Raw genomic sequence first — 20,522 nt, forward strand, 5'->3', positions numbered from 1 at the left:
CGGCCAGTGGGAGCTGTGATCGGCCAAAACTGCAGACGCAGCAGGTAAACAAACTGGCCCGGCCCGCCAGGGTGCTTACCCTGGTGAGCTGTGTGCCAGAGGTTGCCAACCCCTGCAGTAGAGTCTTATAAATTTACATACAATGTTGCCACACACAGTTTACCAGGACAATAATGATCAGTAAATTATGAATTTTCAAATGATACCTCACATGGCATACTTTGTACAAAATGCATTATAGTTTTGTAAAAAGGTGAACACAGGGATACAGACAGACAGTCACAGCAGGCCTATCCAAAGATGCTAAGCAACTTTTTCTATGATCTGCCCATAATTAAGCATGCAAATTAAGTCATTTTGGTCTCAAGCTACCACAATGAGGCAGTGATACAAAACATTTTCTTGAGGGCAATTGTTCATATTGTTGTGCTTTCAGAGCTAGAGGTCCACAGTTGTCTATTTTGAGAGGGGCAAAGCTCCAAAGATTTGAGAATTTTTTTAAAAAGGGAATTGGTAGTATGCTGCACTATTCTTACACAAGACCATTTGTTAAAGTTTACAACATGAGGAAGAAGAGCCACTTGCCCCAACGCTGTGAGGCTCATAATCACCATGCATAAGAGAAGGCAAAGGGTGGTGGTGGGAAGGGACTTTCTTCTGAAGGGGACAGAGGCATCCATCTGCTGCCCTGACATCCCAAAAGGCATGCTGCCTGCATGGAGCTCACATCTGAGATGTCACAGAAAGCTTGCCATGGAACTATTCACTACAGTATATATTTCCGTACTCTGTCCAGTCTGGTTTATTGTCCTGTGGGAGTTATTAAAAGAACGCGACTTTGAACAGCGTGGGTGGCGGTGTGGAAACATCAGAGTGCAATTTGATACCACAATTTTTAATTTTAAATAGATTATAATCTTATGTTGTGTGTAGTCATCTGATCTTATCAGGCACTATTATAAGCTGCAATGGAAAGTTGTTGGCAGCAATACTACAGCATTGTGGATATATGATCCGCATAACTTGTGAAAAATATTAGTGTTGCACAGTTTAGCACCTAAAGTTCAGAAAATGCCAACGATATGTTCCCCCGACATGTACCAGTAGATGAAAATTTAATTTAGGATATCTTTTCAAGCATGTAAGAAGTTTTACATTTTGTTTATGACAGGACATTGATTTAACCCTAAAAAGCACCATAATCTACAGGTGTCATCAAGCATTAACATGGAACCTGTGAAGAAACTCAAACTCCACACACACACACTTTCTAATACTCAAGTTGGAAATCACGTCATCTTCTTGCCTCTTCTCATCGCCTTATACAATGCTATGTTTAAACTGGGGAAATTGGAAATTACCTCCAGGTCAAACAATTCCTGAAATCTGCCCATAAATTGGTTCTTTGTGTCCAGCCTGAATCTCATGGCCCAGAGAATAACAGTGTTGTCCTGACACAAGTGATGGAAGGTAAGAAGAAGCTCCTCCAGGAAGGGATGGTAGTACACAACATCAGCAGCCATGATGTAGTCAAACTGACACAAAGACTTGGGAAAGTTCTTCTCTAAATCAACTCCCCAGGAGAGTTCTTTAACCTGGGGCTGATGCTTACATTTCATTTTGGTATTTTTGAGAATATTGTACTGAAGGTTTCCTAGTACTTCAGGCAGATCTGTGGCAGTCACATGTGCACCTATGACAAAAAACAACAACCAAGGATTAACCCTTGAAGAATTAAGAAGTAATCTGTACACAAAACCTACTGCAAAAACAATTGCTTTTCCAGGTCTCTCACATATACATGTACAATATACCTGTAAAAACCCTCCTGTGCGTTCCATTACACTAGAAAAGTATATTAGGTTTTCACACCAAAAATATCATTAAAATATGGTCCTGCTCTGCAAGATCAAAATGATATCCTGGGAATCCACCTTTATGGGGTCTTTATATCAAATCTGCTTGATATACAAGTCAAAAGATGGGGGGAGGGGTTTCTAACTACAACCCTGCAAAGTCAGCCTAGGATCTGAGAATCCCCTGGATTCTTTTCTTCTCATACAGTAATAAAAGACACTGAAAGCTAAATTGTGTCCTTGGTTACATTGCGGTGGTTAGTGATTCCAGTTACTGTTGGTAAAGAACAGGCTGTCAGGAAAGAAGACAGAATGGACAATGTCGGGACAGCAAGCTCAAGGATACGTTTCTGAAAGAACAGGTTACAAATTGGAAAACAGAAGTGACTTGGGAAACCAGGAAGGGGTTATTTAATAGTCAGAAGATAAACTGCTCTTGTGAGAGGTTGTGTCTGAATCCAGCCTCTTCTATATCTCTCTGACCTCCTGGTCTAGTAAGAACCCTAGTTCTCACAGCACCTAATTTCTGTCCTCTGTTTAATACTGGATGGCAGCCACATCTACTGTACCCTCCCACAAGGCATTCTAAAGTGAGGGCAAGTAATTTTATGGAGATAAAAGCAAAACTGGCTTCCAAGTTGGCTGAAAACCCCAAAGGATTCAGTGTTTCTTCCTCGGTTTTCAACAACATTTTAGAGGAACTGAACAACTTACTATATGCTCCATAGTCATCAATATTCATCTTAATGAAGTTTCCAAACCCAGCAAAGCAACAGCCAGCACTTACCAAGTAAAGTGGCTACTATGGAGACCAGCCCTGTTCCCGCTCCAATTTCAATTACACTTTTATCAACCAGGCTGTATTGTTTAGCATTTGTTTCCAAAAAGTGACATAGAACAAGAGCCTGCCGGGGGAAACAAGAACATATTGAACAAAACAAAACAAAGAAATACCACTCTGTGCACACATGAAATCCATAGCTATATGAGCCCTGACCTTTCTGCATATGAATTACAAGAAAAATAGCTTTTTTAAAAAGTCAAGATTTTATGTAATTTATTTCACATCTATTTAAGCTGAATAAGTCCAACTGCACAGTAATAAGGCACATTTTTATCTTGGCTCTCTCTTGCAATAAAAGATCATCCTTTACCCATTACCTGACGCAGAGATTATATATTTTGCCTCCAACAGTGCCTTCTGCTGCCTAATTTCTGGAACAGCATTATTTTTCCAATCACAGCTATCTGAATAATACCACCTTGCACTTAAATAGCTCCTTCCATTCCAGATTCTCAAAACACTTCACAAACATCATGCATGTTTGCCCAACATCTCCCCACCTCCCTGTGTGAGATAAAGAAGTACGGTCATCCCCGTTATGAGGGGGCATGAGGAGCCTGAAGCACAGATTGCTGAAGTGACTTGCCCGACCTCACAGCACAAACGTGCAGTAGGGCTGGGAACACAACCCACGTCTCCTGACTCCTGTGTCTGTGCCTCAAATGCAAGAAACAATGAGAATAATGGGAGCATAGTCGTTTATCAGAATGAAGAGGAGATGTTTCGTCAGGACCAGGTGAACCAACCCAGAAACGATTGCTGGCAGACTGAGATTTACTTCACCCCCAGCAGAGGGAGGGGAAGCAGTGATTCTGAATCTCCATGTTTCTGTGAGTTTTCTGTTGGACCATGAATACCCTTTAACACAACGGTTTTGGGGTATGGTTCCCATGTGTGTTGCTGGGATTTTTCAAAAGACAATATTTCAGTTGTTCTTACATTCTTATTGAAAATTTTCTCTCAAAACCTACATTAGTTTCTGTTTACTATGTTGATTCCTAGTCTATGGGGGCTGGAGGGGGTGGGGGAAGAGATCACATTTGTAGACTGCCTTGGACATGCATAGATTAACACAAAACTGATGTATATGTATTCCAAAGAAGCTTCCCTCTGAAGACAGGATTGGGCAGAAATTAAAAACTATTTCCAAGTTCCGGTAAATGTCAGATGACAACTTTGGGTAGAAAATTCCCGGGTACCCATGAAAAACAGATGTAATGGTTGCCAGCTATTCTGGTCTCCTTGCAAGAGTAATCACTTTTAGGAAGGCCACTTTTTAGTGGTCCAAGATAGAACAAAATAGTTCTTTCCCTTGTTTCACTTGTAGCAGGTTCAGAAGGAAATGGGGGGCATTGTCCCAAAAGTTGCTGAAAGCACAAAAACTGAAAAATGATATATATACAGACCATTGGGCATATTTACCTGCTAATAATCAAAGATCAATTAATTGATATAATTATAATGAGATTATATATATATATATATATATATATATCATTTTTCAGTTTTTGTGCTTTCAGCAACTTTTGGGACAATGCCCCCCATTTCCTTCTGAACCTGCTACAACTGAGGGACTAGGGAGCCCTGTGCATCAGCAAGTTCATGATTAATTCTGTGGATGTGTGGACAGCTCCCACTTGCACAGCTCTAACATAAAAGATTTGTGGGTTGCAAAGAGGAGACAGAGAAAATGATGAACATTTCCCTTGTTTTTACAGAACTGAACAACAAATATGCAAAACAATTTAAAGGGCTAGAGTTTTTAGGGGGGAAAAAACAATAATATTGCATAAATATTGTACCGATGGCCAGACTACTGCCCCATAACATTCGGTGGCTTCTATAATTTTTATCTCATGGCCAGCAAAATGAAAACCTTCCCAGGGTCTGTTAGTTACAACAGCAGGAGAAAAACGCCTTCTCATGATTTCTGCAACTGTCTGTTCATCTTCATTATTACCTGGAAGTAAAATGATAAAGATCATATAAGTTAAAGAATGTTGTAACAAAATTGTGACATGAGAAGCAGAATTGACTGATCATGAAGATACGGGTTTACACAGACAGGCAGCTCTCTAGCTTCCAATCTGGCTTATGCCTGATAGTGGAAATGCCTTTTACAATAAATTGTTTGGTATGATATGGTCCTACTCTCTATGGTAATACTACTACTAACAACAACCTCAACATAGGAGGAGTCTCCTGGAATATAATTCAAAACTATTTATACAGATCACATAATGCATCTCTTCTCCTTGTTGCTGATGCAGCTGCATACAGAAAACATAAAGAAAACAGTTAGAAAAGTGACAATAGCTTATTAATTTATACACCACAATAGGAAGTATTTTCAATTGCTGCTGCTATGCTCTTTACTCACATATAGTTTTGTTTGTGTATTTTTCATTTATTATTTCCTATGCCTTTTTATGGGTTCTAAGAGTGCTATTCTCTTTGACAATGTACAAAAGGAGTCAAAATACCAACCTGAATCAACAAGGAATACTTGTGGCACCTTAGAGACTAAAATTTATTTGAGCATAAGCTTGCATGGGCTAAAACCCACTTATAGACTCAGACTTTAAGGTCAGAAGGGAACATTATGATCATCTAGTCTGACCTCCTGCACAACACGGGCCACAGAATCTCACCCACCCACTCCTGTAACAAACCCCTAACCTGTGCCTGAGTTATTGAAGTCCTCAAATCGTGGTTTAAAAGCCTCAAGATGCAGAGAATCCTCCAGCAAGTGACCCATGACCCACACTGCAGAGGAAGGCGAAAAACCTCCAGGGCCAATCAGCCCTGGAGGAAAATTCCTTCCCGAGCCCAAATATGGCAATCAGTTAAACACTGAGCATGTGGGCAAGACTCACCAGCCAGCATCCAGGAAAGAATTCTCTGTAGTAACTCAGATCCCACCCCATCTAACATCCCATCACAGACCATTGGGCATATTTACCTGCTAATAATCAAAGATCAATTAATTGCCAAAATTAGGCTATCCCATCATACCATCCCCTCCATAAATGTCTCAAGCTTAGTCTTGAAGCCAGATATGTCTTTTGCCCCCACTACACCCTTGGAAGGCGGTTCATATGCTCAAATAAATTTGTTAGTCTTTGGCCTGGTCTACACTATGAGTTTAATTCGAATTTAGCAGCGTTAAATCAAATTAACCCTGCACCCGTCCACACAACGAAGCCATTTCTTTCGAAATAAAGGGCTCTTAAAATCGATTTCTGTACTCCTCCCCGACAAGCGGAGTAGCGCCAAAATCGATATTGTCATTTCGAATTAGGGTTAGTGTGGCCGCAATTCGATGGTATTCGCCTCCGGGAGCTATCCCACAGTGCACCCTTGTGAATGCTCTGGACAGCAATCTGAACTCGGATGCACTGGCCAGGTAGACAGGAAAAGCCCCACGAACATTTGAATTTAATTTCCTGTTTGCCCAGCACAGGAGAGCATAGGTGACCACAGAGAGCTCATCAGCACAGGTAACCATGCAGGCTGATAATCAAAAAAGAGCACCAACATGGACCGTACGGGAGGTACTGGATCTGATCACTATATGGGGAGAGGATTCAGTGCTAGCAGAACTTCGTTCGAAAAGACGAAATGCCAAAACTTTTGAAAAAATCTCCAAGGGCATGATGGAGAGAGGCCACAATAGGGACTCAGAGCAGTGCCGTGTGAAAGTCAAGGAGCTCAGACAAGCCTATCAGAAAACAAAGGAGGCAAACAGACGCTCTGGGTCACAGCCGCAGACATGCCGCTTCTACGCTGAGCTGCATGCAATTCTAGGGGGGGCCGCCACCACTACCCCACCTCTGACCGTGGATTCCGAGGTGGGGGTAATCTCATCAGCCACACCTGAGGATTCTGCGGACGGGGAAGGGGAGGAGGAGGAGGACGAGCTTGCGGAGAGCACACAGCACTCCGTTCTCCCCAACGGGCAGGATCTTTTTCTCAGCCTGACTGAAATACCCTCCCAAGCCAGTACCATGACCCCATGGAAGGGACCTCAGGTGAGTTTACCTTTTAAAATATAAAACATGGTTTAAAAGCAAGTGCTTTTTAATGATTAATTTGCCCTGAGGACTTGGGATGCATTCGCGGCCAGTACAACTACTGGAAAAGTCTGTTAACGTGTCTGGGGATGGAGCGGAAATCCTCCAGGGACATCTCCATGAAGCTCTCCTGGAGGTACTCCAAAAGCCTTTGCAGAAGGTTTCTGGGCAGTGCAGCCTTATTCTGTCCTCCTTGGTAGGACACTTGACCACGCCATGCTAGTAGCAAGTAATCTGGTATCATTGCATGACAAAGCCTGGCAGCGTATGGTCCCGGTGTTTGCTGGCATTCAAGCAACATCCATTCTTTATCTCGCTGTGTAGTCCTCAGGAGAGCGATATCGCTCATGGTAACCTGGTTGAAATACGGGAATTTAATTAAGGGGACAAAGGTGGCCGTTCCTACTGGGCTGTTTGCCTGTGGCTGAAAAGAAATCCTTACCTGCAGTTAGTCAAGCGCAGGGGCGGGGAATTGCTGCTGAGCTTTTTGCCTTTGGCTAGCAGGGATCTTCTCTGATACCAGCCACGCGGTGGGGGGAAGGGTACAGTGCTCATCCCAGAGAATTGGATGTGGGGGGTTAGTTTGTTTTCTGCTGCTGAAGGTTAACAGGAAAACCGCAGCACACAATGGGCTTTGCTTGGTATGTGGGAAAGGAGGGCGCAGAAGCCGAAAGACAATGGCTTACCATGGCCGCATGCAAGCTGAATTCTGTTGCCCGGACCTGCGTCTGTGATCTCTAACACCAAAGCCACAGGCACTCAATATTAAGATGGAAAATGCGACCTTGTACTGAAATCACATGTGCTATGTAATGTGAATAGTGTTGTTCACCGTGAAAGAGTATAAACATTGTTCTGTAAAATGTATCTTTTTAAAAACTTCTCTCCTTTTTTCCATCCCTCCAGCAGCTGCAAAATTTTTCAAGCCTCCCTCCTCCGTCCCGAAGGCTATCTCAGATAAGGCGTTGGAGAAAGAGGACGCGAGACAAGATGTTCTCGGAAATAATGGAATGCACCCACAATGAAAGAGCTCATTTGAACGAGTGGAAGGACACGGTATCTAAGTACAGGAAAGATGCCAGTGAATGTGAGGTCATGAGGGACACTCAAGATGAGAGGTGGCAGGCTGCAATGCTGGGGCTGCTGCATGATCAAACAGACATGCTCCGGCATCTGGTGGAGCTTCAGGAACGGCAGCAGGATAACAGAGTGCTGCTGCAGCCGCTGTATAACCTCCCTCCCCCGTCACCATGTTCCATATCCTCCTCACCCAGATGTGTAAGAAGGTCGGGGGGGAGGCTCCGTGCACCCTCCCACGCCACCCCAGTGGACAGCCCAACCAAAAGGCTGTCATTATATTGAATTTTTTCAGTGGCCTTTTACTTCCCTCCTATCCTCCTCCCAAACCTCACCCGGGTTACCTTGTCCATTCTCTCCCTATGTTTATAATCAATTAATAAAGAATACACGATTTTTAAACGATAGTGACTTTATTTCCTTTAAAAGCAAGCTGTGATTTAAGGGGGGAGGGTGATTTGCTTACAAGGAATGAGTCAATGAAGGGGGCGGGTTTTCAACAAACGGAACTTTCACACCGTAGCCTGGCCAGTCATGAAACTGGTTTTCAAAACTTCTCTGATGCGCAGCGCTTCCTGGTGTGATCTTCTAATCGCCCTGGTGTCTGGCTGAGATTGTGGAGCACACAGCAAGCAGCAATAATAATGGGGATATTGGTTTGGCTGAGGTCTGACCGAGTCAGTAACGAGTGCCAGCGACCTTTTAAACGGCCAAATGCACATTCTACCACCATTCTGCACTTGCTCAGCCTGTAGTTGAACAGCTCCTGACTCCTGTCCAGGCTGCCTGTTTATGGCTTCATGAGCCATGGCATTAAGGGGTAGGCTGGGTCCCCAAGGATAACTATAGGCATTTCAACATACCCAACAATTATTTTCTGGTCCAGGAAGTAAGTCCCTTGCTGCAGCCGTTTAAACAGAGTAGTGTTCCTGAAGACGCGAGCGTCATGAACCCTTCCCAGCCAGCCCACGTTGATGTTGGTGAAACGTCCCTTGTGATCCACAAGTGCTTGCAGCACCATTGAAAAGTACCCCTTGCGGTTTATGTACTGGGTACCCTGGTGCTCCGGTGCCAAGATAGGCTATGGGTTCCATCTATCGCCCCACAGTTAGGGAATCCCATTGCAACAAAGCCATCCACTATGACCTGCACATTTCCCAGAGTCACTACCTTTCGTAGCAGCAGCTCAGTGATTGCTTTGGCTACTTGCATCACAGCAGCCCCCACAGTAGATTTGCCCACTCCAAATTGATTCCCGACTGACCGGTAGCTTTCTGGCGTTGCAAGTTTCCACAGGGCTATCGCCACTCGCTTCTCAACTGCGAGGGCTGCTCTCATCTTGGTATTCTGGCGCTTCAGGGCAGGGGAAAGCAAGTCACAAAGTTCCATGAAAGTGCCCTTACGCATGAGAAAGTTTCACAGCCACTGGGAATCGTCCCACACCTGCAACACTATGCAGTCCCACCAGTCTGTGCTTGTTTCCTGGGCCCAGAATCAGCGTTCCACAGCTATAACCTGCCCCATTAACAGCATGATCTCCAAAGCACCGGGGCCCGCGGTTTGATAGAATTCCATGTCCATGTCCTCATCAATCTCGCCGCCGCGCTGCCGTAGCCTACTCCTCGCCGCCTGGTTTTGCAGGTTCTGGTTCAGCATAAACAGCATGATAATGCGCGAGGTGTTTACAATGTTCATGACTGCTGTCTTGAGCTGAACGGGCTCCATGCTTGCCATGGTATGGCGGCTGCACTGTTCACCCAGGAAAAAGGTGCGAAACGGTTGTCTGAGGTTGCTTTCCTGGAAAGGGGGGAGAATGTACCCAGAACTACCTGCGACAATGTTTTTGGCCCCATCAGGCATTGGGATCTCAACCCAGAATTCCAATGGGCGGAGGAGACTGCGGGAACTATGGGATAGCTATGGGATAGCTACCCACAGTGCAACGCTCCGGAAATCGACGCTAGCCCCGGTACATGGACGCACACTGCCGAATTAATGTGCTTAGTGTGGCCACATACATTCGACTTTATACAATCTGTTTCCAAAATTCAAATTATATAAATTCTGAATAATCCCGTAGTGTAGACATACCTTTTAAAGGTGCCACAAGTACTCCTCGTTCTTTTTGCTGATACAGAGTAACATGGCTACCACTCTGCAACTTTAATCAATCAGTCACTGAACATGTGAAACAAAAACCTTAGCAACACACATTATGACAGCTAAGAGAAGAAAGCACTGCTATTGGCAGGTAAGCATATCCATGCAGCCCACGGTACCCTTGTACATAGATCCTTTCCAGTTGGCTAGATCACCCAAATGTCTTCCTTGTTGCTGTGTGAAGAACATTTAGGACAGCTAACACAATCGCAGACTACACTGCCATTTTTGTTTAGTAGAACAGAAAATTAACCTCAGTTATGTCATCATCACACAGTCTTCTGCGATGGAGTTATGAAGCAATAGCATGTTTTAATTATATATATGTATATGTACAATTTAATAGGTATATGTATATACATACTGTCACATGACTTGCATTATAATCACAATACCATGCACAATTGATTTAGGGTGACCAGACGTCCCGATTTTGTCGGGACTGTCCCGATATTTGCTCGTTTGTCCCGCGTCCCGACCAATGTTTGGTCGGGACGCGGGACAAACAAGCAATTTTTGCCCTCCGCTCTGGCTCGCGCCCCCTCCCTCGCCCCAACTCCGCCCCCTCCTTCCCCCATTGGATAGCTCCCCAAATCCTCGGCCTGGCCCCACCCCCTCAACTGCCCCATTGGATCCCTCCCCAAATCCCCGCCCCCTACCGAAGCACGCCGCATTCCTCCTCCCTCCCAGGCAAGCGCTGGAGGGAGGAGGCCCGGGGACAGCGGGATGAGTCCGGCCTGGCCCAATCGCAGGCAGGAGGGTGGGGGGTACCTGCAGGGGGGCAGCCCCGGGTCCAGCCTGGGGAACCGGCTCCCTACGCGCCCATGGGTGGGGGGGCAGCAGCTGTCCGCGTGGGGACTCTGGTTCCTCGGGGCTTCACCTCCGCCACGTGCGCTCCGGCCCCGGAGGGGTGTAGTTGGCGCTGGGTGCCAGGCAGATGCCTCTGCCTGACACGCGGCGAGGGAGAGGCGGAGTAGCAGCTGGAAGGGCCGGTCGGGCTGCACTCCCGGGCCCGCGGGGAGCTGAAGCCTGCCAGGGAAGGGGCTGCCACACGCTGGCGCGCCCGCGGCCAGCCCAGGACGGTCTCCGCGCAGGGACTTGGCGGGGGTGCTCCCCCTGTCCGTGCCCATCTCCGCGGCATCGGGCTCCGGGCAGGGGTTGTTGCATCCCGGGACCCGGGGGCCGCTGTTTACCGGCACCAGCCTAGGCGCTTTCCGCTTGTTCGTGCTTTTTTTTTTTTTTTTTTCTCCCTACCGGCTTTTTTATTTTTTGGCTCCGCCCCCTTCCCCCCCCGCCCCCCCCCCCGCGCGTCCCGATATTTCGCCTCTCTGATCTGGTCACCCTAAATTGATTTAAATATAACCATCATAAAAGGCACAGGAGTTAGCAACATTTTCTACACTGAACTATGGACACAGGTTTCAAAATGGGCTCTTCTGGAAGATTGGAGCTTCTTGGTTAACTAGTGAAGGGCTAGTTATATAACAGTGTAACAGATTATTAAACCTTGCACAGGGAGGCAGAGCTCTTTTCAATCATTCTAATGTCAAATTAGGTGACTTAGCTCAAAACCTGGAGTAAAAACAGGCTTGAGTTTCCTTCTGAAGAAGAAGGAACCAGGGGCAGAGACAGAGGAGTCCTGCAGAAAAAAATATATATATATTTTTATATATATAAATATACAGAAAAAAAACAGTTGAGTTCAGAAGGAAACTTGTGCTAAAGTTTATTGTTTTTTAAGTTAACAATAAAGGAAATCCCTGGAAAGGGGCAAATTAGACCTATGTTGAGTCTGCATACTTAGTATTCCTACCACTTCTAAACAATCTGTTTAAAAGTAGATACACTCTGGCAACTGTCCAATTTGCACTAAACCCCACACACTTTAAACAACAGTAGATTGTTTAAATCAGGAAGCAGTAGCCTTAAAATTGAATAGAGTACCATCCCTCAATTACTAAGACACGTTAGATATACTGTAAGACAAGGGTGGACAAACTACGACCCATTGGCCACATCCGGCCCATCAAACCTTTTGATCTGGCCCTCAGCTCCCACCAGGGAGCGAGGTCGGGGGCTCTCAGAAAGCAGACAGCATGACCCCGCTCCAGCTCTGACGTAGTATGCAGAGGCGTGGCCAGGCAGCTCTGCGCACTGCCCCTTTCGCAGGCACCACCCTGCAAGGCCTGATCATCTGTTATATTGGAGTAGTGAAGGAGTTGGTGCAGTAATCAGGTGCCCACTCCAGTTTTGCTTGCAATCAATGAATTCTCCCCAATAAGTAGTGTGACAGACCCAGACCAGTGGGGTACAGGAGTCTGGTAGAGGGCAAATATACTGGTCACTGGATGAGTAGTTTTCTGTTCCCTGAGTGACCAGAGCAGGGGCTGCACTAGAGTAATCAGGAACCTGCTAGAACCAGTTAAGGCAGGCAGGTTATTAGGACACCTGCAGCCAATTAAGAAGCAGCAGCTAGAATCAATTAAGGCAGGCTAATCAGGGCACCTGGGTTTTAAAAGGAGCTCACTTCAGTTTGTGGTGGGAGTGTGAGAAGCTGGGAGCAAGAGGTGCAAGGAGGTAAGAGGGTGTGCTGCTGGAGGACTGAGGAGCACAAGTGTTATCAGACACCAGCAGGAAGGTCCTGTGGTGAGAATAAGGAAGGTGTTTGGAGGAGGCCATGGGGAAGTAGCCCAGGGAGTTGTAGCTGCCATGCAGCTGTTACAGGAGGGACTATAGACAGCTGCAGTCCACAGGGCCCTGGGCTGGAACCCGGAGTAGAGGGCGGGCCCAGGTTCCCCCCAAATCTCCCAATTGACCTGGACTGTGGGTTCTTCCAGAGGGGAAGGTCTCTGGGCTGTTCCCCAACCCACATGGTGAATCTCTGAGGCAAGAAAATCTGCCAATAAGCACAGGACCCACCAAGATAGAGGAGGAACTTTGTCACAGTAGTTAATACTTTGCACTTATAGATTATCTTTATCCAGAAGATCATAAAGTGCTTTATGAACATTAATTAAAATTCATATCCTTTTGTGAGTGAGGACACGGACATGTCACCTACTACTGAAAAGCAGCAATTTTTGGGAAGGAACATGGCATCATTCAGCAGCACATAAAGTGGAGGAAAAGAAGTGACGACAATTAAATTGAAACTGCAGGAGGAATGTGAATAAGCAAAAGTTAAGTATCCAAGTTGGCATGTGACCAAGACAATGGGATTAAATGCCCCTCCTATACAGAATCTGTAATGATTATCAGCAATCAGATAGCAGTTTTATGTCATCCATGAGGCACATATATAGCAGCCAAGCATTTCTCCGTATACTTTGCTGATAGACTGGTACAGCACTGATTCAGATGCAAGAGTGCCACCTACTGAGTCACCAACATCACTTCCTCAGGAAAAAGTCCATAATCCCTTCCAAGTATTGACCTGACCTAACCTTACTTAACTTTCAATGTCTGATGTGGCAGACAGCAATCTTATTTACCCTGAAGCCATATCATCTTCTGCTGTGTCATCAATGACTTAGATATTGGCATAGAAGGTATGCTTATTACGTTTGCAGATGATACCAAACTGAGAGGGATTGCAACTGCTTTGGAGGACAGGGTCATAATTCAAAATGATCTGGACAAATTGGAGAAATGGTCTGAGGTAAACAGGATGAAGTTTAATAAAGACAAATGCAAAGTGCTCCACTTAGGAAGGAACAATCAGTTTCACACATACAGAATGGGAAGAGACTGTCTAGGAAGGAGTACGGCAGAAAGGGATCTAGGAGTTCTAGTGGACCACAAGCTAAATATGAGAGTCAGTATGATGCTGTTGCAAAAAAAGGAAACATGATTCTGGGATGCATTAACAGGTGTGTTGTGAGCAAGACACGAGAAGTCATTCTTCCGCTCTACTGTGTACTGGTTAGGCCTCAACTGGAGTATCGTGTCCAGTTCTGGGCACCGCATTTCAAGAAAGATGTGGAGAAATTGGAGAGGGTCAAGAGAAGAGCAACAAGAATGATTAAAGGTCTTGAGAACATGACCCATGAAGGAAGGCTGAAAGAATTGGGTTTGTTTAGTTTGGAAAAGAGATGATTGAGAGGGGACATGATAGCAGTTTTCAGGTATCTAAAAGGGTGTCATAAGGAGGAGGGAGAAAACTTGTTCATCTTGGCCTCTAAGGATAGAACAAGAAGCAATGGGCTTAAACTGCAGCAAGGGAGGTTTAGGTTGGACATTAGGAAAAAGTTCCTAACTGTCAGGGTGGTTAAACACTGGAATAAATTGCCTAGGGAGGTTGTGCAATCTCCATCTCTGGAGATATTTAAGAGTAGGTTAGATAAATGTCTATCAGGGATGGTCTAGACAGTATTTAGTCCTGCCATGAGGGCAGGGGACTGAACTTGATGACCTCTCAAGGTCCCTTCCAGTCCTAGAATCTATGAATCTATGAATAACCCTCTCAGCTGAATAGAGCTTTTCCAGCTGACATGAATACAGAAACCCAAGACTTCCAATTTGCAACGTAGGATGTGACCTGACAAGGTTCAGTGCTGCAACAACATATTCAACCTGCTACAGAAGCTACATACTCTCTCACCCACAGATTTAATTCAAGCCCTGTACTTGTAAATATCACATATCAGTCCGTGCAGCTCTGGAACTGCAAGCAGTTCCTCCAAGCATTACAATCTTAGGTCGTCTTAGGTTTGTAGAGCATGGCATGAATACCTAGACAAACTGGTTTGTATGGCATCCTGGTGACATAGCACTTGCCCCAGAGAAAATGGCCATTTCAAATGAAAATATACAAGTATATAAATACTTGAGGCTCTCCGTAGAACCCCAGTTTCTAATCGTTATATTTAGAGATGAGCCACAGTGGGAAAGAGTATTTTTCAGATGTCAAGAAATTTGGGTTTGGATAACTCAAAAGCAGGTTTCCTTAAAAATTTCCAACTTTGCATATGTGGAAACCTTAGAATGTTTTTTTGTTTTGGCTTGTCTGAAGAATTTTGGTTTGAAATAACATTTTAGAGGTTTGAAATTAATGGATTGCATTAGCAAACAATAATGCTTTCATCTTCAAGCAATTGTGTAATTTACTCTTTATTTTCACTTTCAATAATAGTTACTCCCAATTCTAAAAGGTGGGGGGGGGGGGAAGCACAAGGAAGCATTTAGTAACACTCAGAGGTAAACCTCAAATGATATTGTTCATTTTATATACACATTTTTCAGATGTTATTTATAGACCAGTGGTTCCCAAACTGGAGTTAGTGAATCCTTGGGGGTTCACGAAATGTTACAGGGGGTTCTCGGGGGAAAAAATTCCCTAATGGCAGACAGAGCTGTCCCTAGGGATCCCAGGCAGCATGGGGCCAGCAGCCCGGAGCCCCGGGGACTTCCAAGAGCTAAGCAGATCAAAGCAAGCAGATATATCACACTGAGGAGATTTAAACTTCAAGACTCCTTATAAGAAATGGAAAGGGAGGTGGATATTTTTTTGCTGTTTTTAAAATTAAATAGGCTGTTAGTATTGTTTTTTAAATTATTATGAAGAACAAGTTTAAGCTTTGTTGTAACGTGCGTTGTTTGCCTGGACTGCTCAAGACCTGAATGTTGTGTAGGAGGAACTCTGAGTTGGCTTCTTAAATACCTTCATGCTGTTTCACATCTGATACTCCTTGATGAAACCTAGGAGCTTTGTCTTATAAGAGGCTTAATCAAAGTGATACAAGCTACAAAAGTGAGAGCTTGGAAGAGTGTTGCTATTTTCATAATGTAATAAAATACTGTAATGATAAGTAATACATAGTGTGTAATAAGCATGTCATAAAAACAAATTTTATACTTCCAAGATCACTGCTTTTATACTTTATCCTCAGGTAAGGGAGAAAATCCCTGGAAATATTCATTTTTAGGAAGGGGTTCATGAGACTTGACATTTTAGTGAAAGGGGTTCGCAGGTTGTTAAAGTTTGGGAACCACTGTTATAGACCAAAATGATTCAAATTATCAGAGGGTCTCTATTTCCATCCAGATTAGGGCCCAATCCTAAAAGGAGTGGAGTACCCACAAGTCCCATTGAGCTATTAGCACCTTTCAGGATAAAAGGTGTGATCTTGCAACCCTTACTCTTGTGAAAAATCCCACTGAAGCTAATGACCACTAAGGGACTCCTTACACATGCAAAGGCTGCAAGACTGGGGCCCAGAGTCCCACAACCTTTGTGCCTGTTTCACTTTATCTGCTTGTCTTTACCTAGTTCTGTGGGTCCTTGAGAAACAAAGGCGGGAATCCTCAATTATTCATGCCCTTGTCACCTCTCAGCTGGACTGCAGCAATGCAATACACCTGGGCATGAAGCCTTCAGTACTTCAGAAACTAACTGATCCAGAATGCCACAGCTCATCTCTTCAGAAACACAGGCTACCATGAACTCTTCAAACCTGTCCTCAGCTCTTCACACTGATTTCCAGTAGAACACTGAATCAAGTTCAAGGTCTCAGTCCTTATCTTCAAGGTGCTCCACAGCCTGGGGCCAAGGTATCTAAAAATGCCTAACGCTCCAGAATGAGGACCATAGTCTACAACTTCACCCCTCAAGTACAACAGACCTCTCTACCATAAATGGAAAGTTCATCCATGCAGGAGACAGAACTTCCTGAAGGGCTTGTCAAAGCCTGTGGAACGTATTCCCCCAGGAACCCAGGACCATCACAAACCTCATCACCTGCTCGAAGTGCAAGGCACATCTCTTTGACTTGCCTTCTCTAACAAGCACATAACGCGCGCGGGTGTGTGTGTGTATATATACACACACATTACACACAAGAAGATACATTAAAAGAATATGCTGTGGACTGAATGAGGCAGAGGTCCTGTCAAAAAAAACAGTAAGTGTTCATGTAATTAAAGACTATCATAATGCATGTGCACAAGGGGCCCAAATCAGGGTTCCACAGGCAACCTTAATTGTAGCATTTCCTGACTTTTGCCTACTTGACTTGAAAACCTTAAAAACATTAACGTATTTTTTGTGTGTAATTTCCCAGGTTTTTTTTTAAAAAGTAAACAAAAAAAATCACACAGCATATTGACACCCACATAGATCATTGGCAACATTAGAACTTTTAGATCCAACTTCATAGACCTCTGCTACTTGGCTAGCAGACGTAACTGATACCAGTAGCAGGTTGTTATCCCCCATGTGGACCAGCACTAGAAGGAGGATGAGGGAGCAGCAGGGGAATGCTTAGACTCTGGGATTTTTGGTTCCACTCCAGGCTCTTGAGGGGGAATGTACTTTAGTGGCCAGAGTCTTTTGCTCATTTCTCTCAAGCTTGACCCCTTCCATCTCTGTCCACCAGTCCTCTCTCTACTTCAACACTGGCTCCTCATCCCATCCCATTCTCCTTGCCTAGTTGGTCTCAGACTCCACTCCTCAGGTTTCTGATCCCAGTCCCAGTAATTCCTAGTCTCACCATTCCAGACCCCCATCCATCAGCCCCACCTATAATTTTAAAAAATTCCAAAACAAACACTCCACTGCACATACCCCTCTCACCCAGGGAGAAGAGGATAGAAATAATGTGACAGATGATAGTTACGCTGCTTAATGCACTTCTGGAAGGTGCTCAGATGATATTACTGGGATGAACATAGTACAAGAACCTAGATAGAACAGAACATTAACTATGCCCTTGACAGATTTGAAAGAGCCCTCAGGAAGAGCCTTGCAGATTACTTAAATATAGCAACTGTTAGATGACCTAGCAGTGATTATCAGAGGGTGTAGAACACTAAATCCTTTCACTCCGCTTAACACATACCGAGAGTAATGTGCTACTGTCCAAGAATATGAAACAAAATATTTTTCCAGAGAATAAATTTACCTAGAGACTATTTGACTAATGTTCTTTGGCTTTATCCTTTAGAGGGCTTGCAGCTAAGCCAGTACTATTGCTATTAATATCTGCAAAGGGGGAGAGGGAGAGTATGTCTGGAAATATATAATCAAATGCATCTGTGTTAATTTTGAAGACAAGACACTGAAATACAGTAATTGCAGTGCATTTATTTCTAGGTGTGTGACTTTATTTGCCAAGAAAATCAATTCGATACTCTATGTCAATGTAATATAATGCTTGAAACTTTATACACATGTAGAAATTTAAAGGCATGACTCCCATAGCAGCTATAACCCTTACACAGATGGCATCTAGTGAGATAAACTGTCCCTAGCACTGAGCTGGTGCACAGAGTAGGGGAGTAATCCCCTCCCTCCTGCCCTGCTGCTGATGGACTAGAAGCTAGCACCCCAAGCAGCATAAGAAAGAGCTCAGTAATCTGGTCCCCACCAATTTTCCCCAACTGGTAGTTAATTATACTTTGCATTTTCAAAGCACATTTTAAGCAAAGGCTCTCGAGGTGTTTATATCAGCTATAAATCAATTAAAACTACTCATACCACCTTAATGCATTAAGGCAAGAAACAAAGCCATCTCTGGGGAGGAACAAATGACAACAGCATAGGAAGAGGAGTCAACCCCTCCACAGCAGATGGACACTCCAAAGGAAGTGTAGGTAGGCAAAACAGAACCCAGTGCTGGGATTCAGAAAGAGCCACAGCCTTGTTGAGCCAGCCACAGGAGGAGTGCACACCTTTTGAAAGGATGCAACGATCCATATCCTACTTCTGTGGGCTTCCTGAGGCATAACAGGCATGTTGCCTCCAGGAGCTGGTCTGGCACAGACCTGCACCCTTTACACAATACAGTCCATAGCAAGTTACGTTATTAAAAGGCAGATTATAGAGAAATATTTTTATTAAACACAGAAGGACTGAGACAGATGTTCTAGGATATCAGAACTTTGCAATTCTATGCTTTTGTACATGCAAAAACCACCACCAGAATGCTGCATTCCTCCCCGCCCCCCCTTCATATAAATGAACATCCAAATTTAGAAAAGAACAAAAATCTTAATTTTACATGAGTCAACTCTGTAATAAAAAACAGTATATTTTACCCAAGTGAATGAATGTACTTTGATGCAATCAGTCCTGATTAAATCTGAAGAAATTTATTAGGAAATGCCTGACACCTGCTTACTTTTCTGAATTAATTGCTATTATACTAAGGCCTGGTCTACACTATGAGTTTAATTCGAATTTAGCACCGTTAAATCGAATTAACCCTGCACCTGTCCACACAACGAAGCCATTTCTTTCTAAATAAAGGGCTCTTAAAAACAATTTCTGTACTCCTCCCCGACGAGCGGAGTAGCGTTGAAATCAATATTGTCATTTTGAATTAGGGTTAGTGTGGCTGCAATTTGATGGTATTGGCCTCCGGGAGCTATCCCACAGAGCACCATTGTGACCGCTCTGGACAGCAATCTGAACTCAGATGCACTGGCCAGGTAGACAGGAAAAGCCTCGCGAACATTTGAATTTCTTTCCTGTTTGCCCAGCACAGGAGAGCACAGGTGACCAGAGAGAGCTCATCAGCACAGGTAACCATGCACGGCGATAATCGAAAAAGAGCACCAGCATGGACCGTACGGGAGGTACTGGATCTGATCGCTATATGGGGAGAGGATTCAGTGCTAGCAGAACTTCGTTCGAAAAGACGAAATGCCAAAACTTTTGAAAAAATCTCCAAGGGCATGATGAAGAGAGGCCACAATAGGGACTCAGAGCAGTGCCGTGTGAAAGTCAAGGAGCTCAGACAAGCCTATCAGAAAACAAAGGAGGCAAACGGTCGCTCCGGATCACAGCCGCAGACATGCCGCTTCTACGCTGAGCTGCATGCAATTCTAGGGGGGGCCGCCGCCACTACCCCACCTTTGACCGTGGATTCAGAGGCAGGGGTAATCTCATCAGCCACACCTGAGGATTCTGCGGACGGGGAAGAGGAGGAGGACGAGCTTGCGGAGAGCACACAGCACTCCGTTCTCCCCAACAGCCAGGATCTTTTTCTCAGCCTGACTGAGGTACCCTCCCAAGCCTCCCAAGCCAGTACCCAAGACCATGACCCCATGGAAGGGACCTCAGGTGAGTTTACTTTTTAAAATATAAAACATGGTTTAAAAGCAAGCGTTTTTTAATGATTAATTTGCCATGAGGACTTGGGATGCATTCGCTGCCAGTACAGCTATTGGAAAAGTCTGTTAACGTGTCTGGGGATGGAGCGGAAATCCTCCAGGGACATCTCCTGGAGGTACTCCAAAAGCCTTTGCAGAAGGTTTCTGGGCAGTGCAGCTTTATTCCGTCCTCCATGTCCTACCATGCTAGGTAGCAAGTAATATGGTACCACGCCATGCTAGTAGGAAGTAATCTGGTATCATTGCATGACAAAGCCTGGCAGCGTATGGTCCCGGTGTTTGCTGGCATTCAAGCAACATCCATTCTTTATCTCGCTGTGTAGTCCTCAGGAGAGCGATATCGCTCATGGTAATCGGGTTGAAATACGGGAATTTAATTAAGGGGACAGAGGTGGCTGAAAA

The 20,522-nt window shown here is 44.7% G+C and overlaps 1 protein-coding gene across 2 annotated transcripts in view; it reads right to left on the bottom strand.

The window, feature by feature from the left end:
* Nucleotides 1-206: 206 nt before the first annotated feature.
* Nucleotides 207-20,522, bottom strand: part of LOC103306335 (protein-lysine methyltransferase METTL21E-like) — a 42,913-nt gene continuing 22,597 nt past the window's right edge. Inside the window, exons 3-5 of one of the 2 annotated variants that reach the window (XM_008171646.4) lie at nt 4,503-4,660; nt 2,644-2,761; nt 207-1,693 (exon numbers count right to left, since the gene is read on the bottom strand). In XM_008171646.4, coding sequence (XP_008169868.2) covers nt 1,290-1,693; nt 2,644-2,761; nt 4,503-4,660 — 680 coding nt within the window. In that variant the 3' untranslated portion in view covers nt 207-1,289. The remainder of the gene's footprint in view (nt 1,694-2,643; nt 2,762-4,502; nt 4,661-20,522) is intronic. The other variant, XM_065581036.1, reaches the window with a different exon arrangement.

The sequence above is a fragment of the Chrysemys picta genome, chromosome 1 (assembly GCF_011386835.1).
Source record: "Chrysemys picta bellii isolate R12L10 chromosome 1, ASM1138683v2, whole genome shotgun sequence".
Taxonomy (NCBI): Eukaryota; Metazoa; Chordata; order Testudines; family Emydidae; genus Chrysemys; species Chrysemys picta.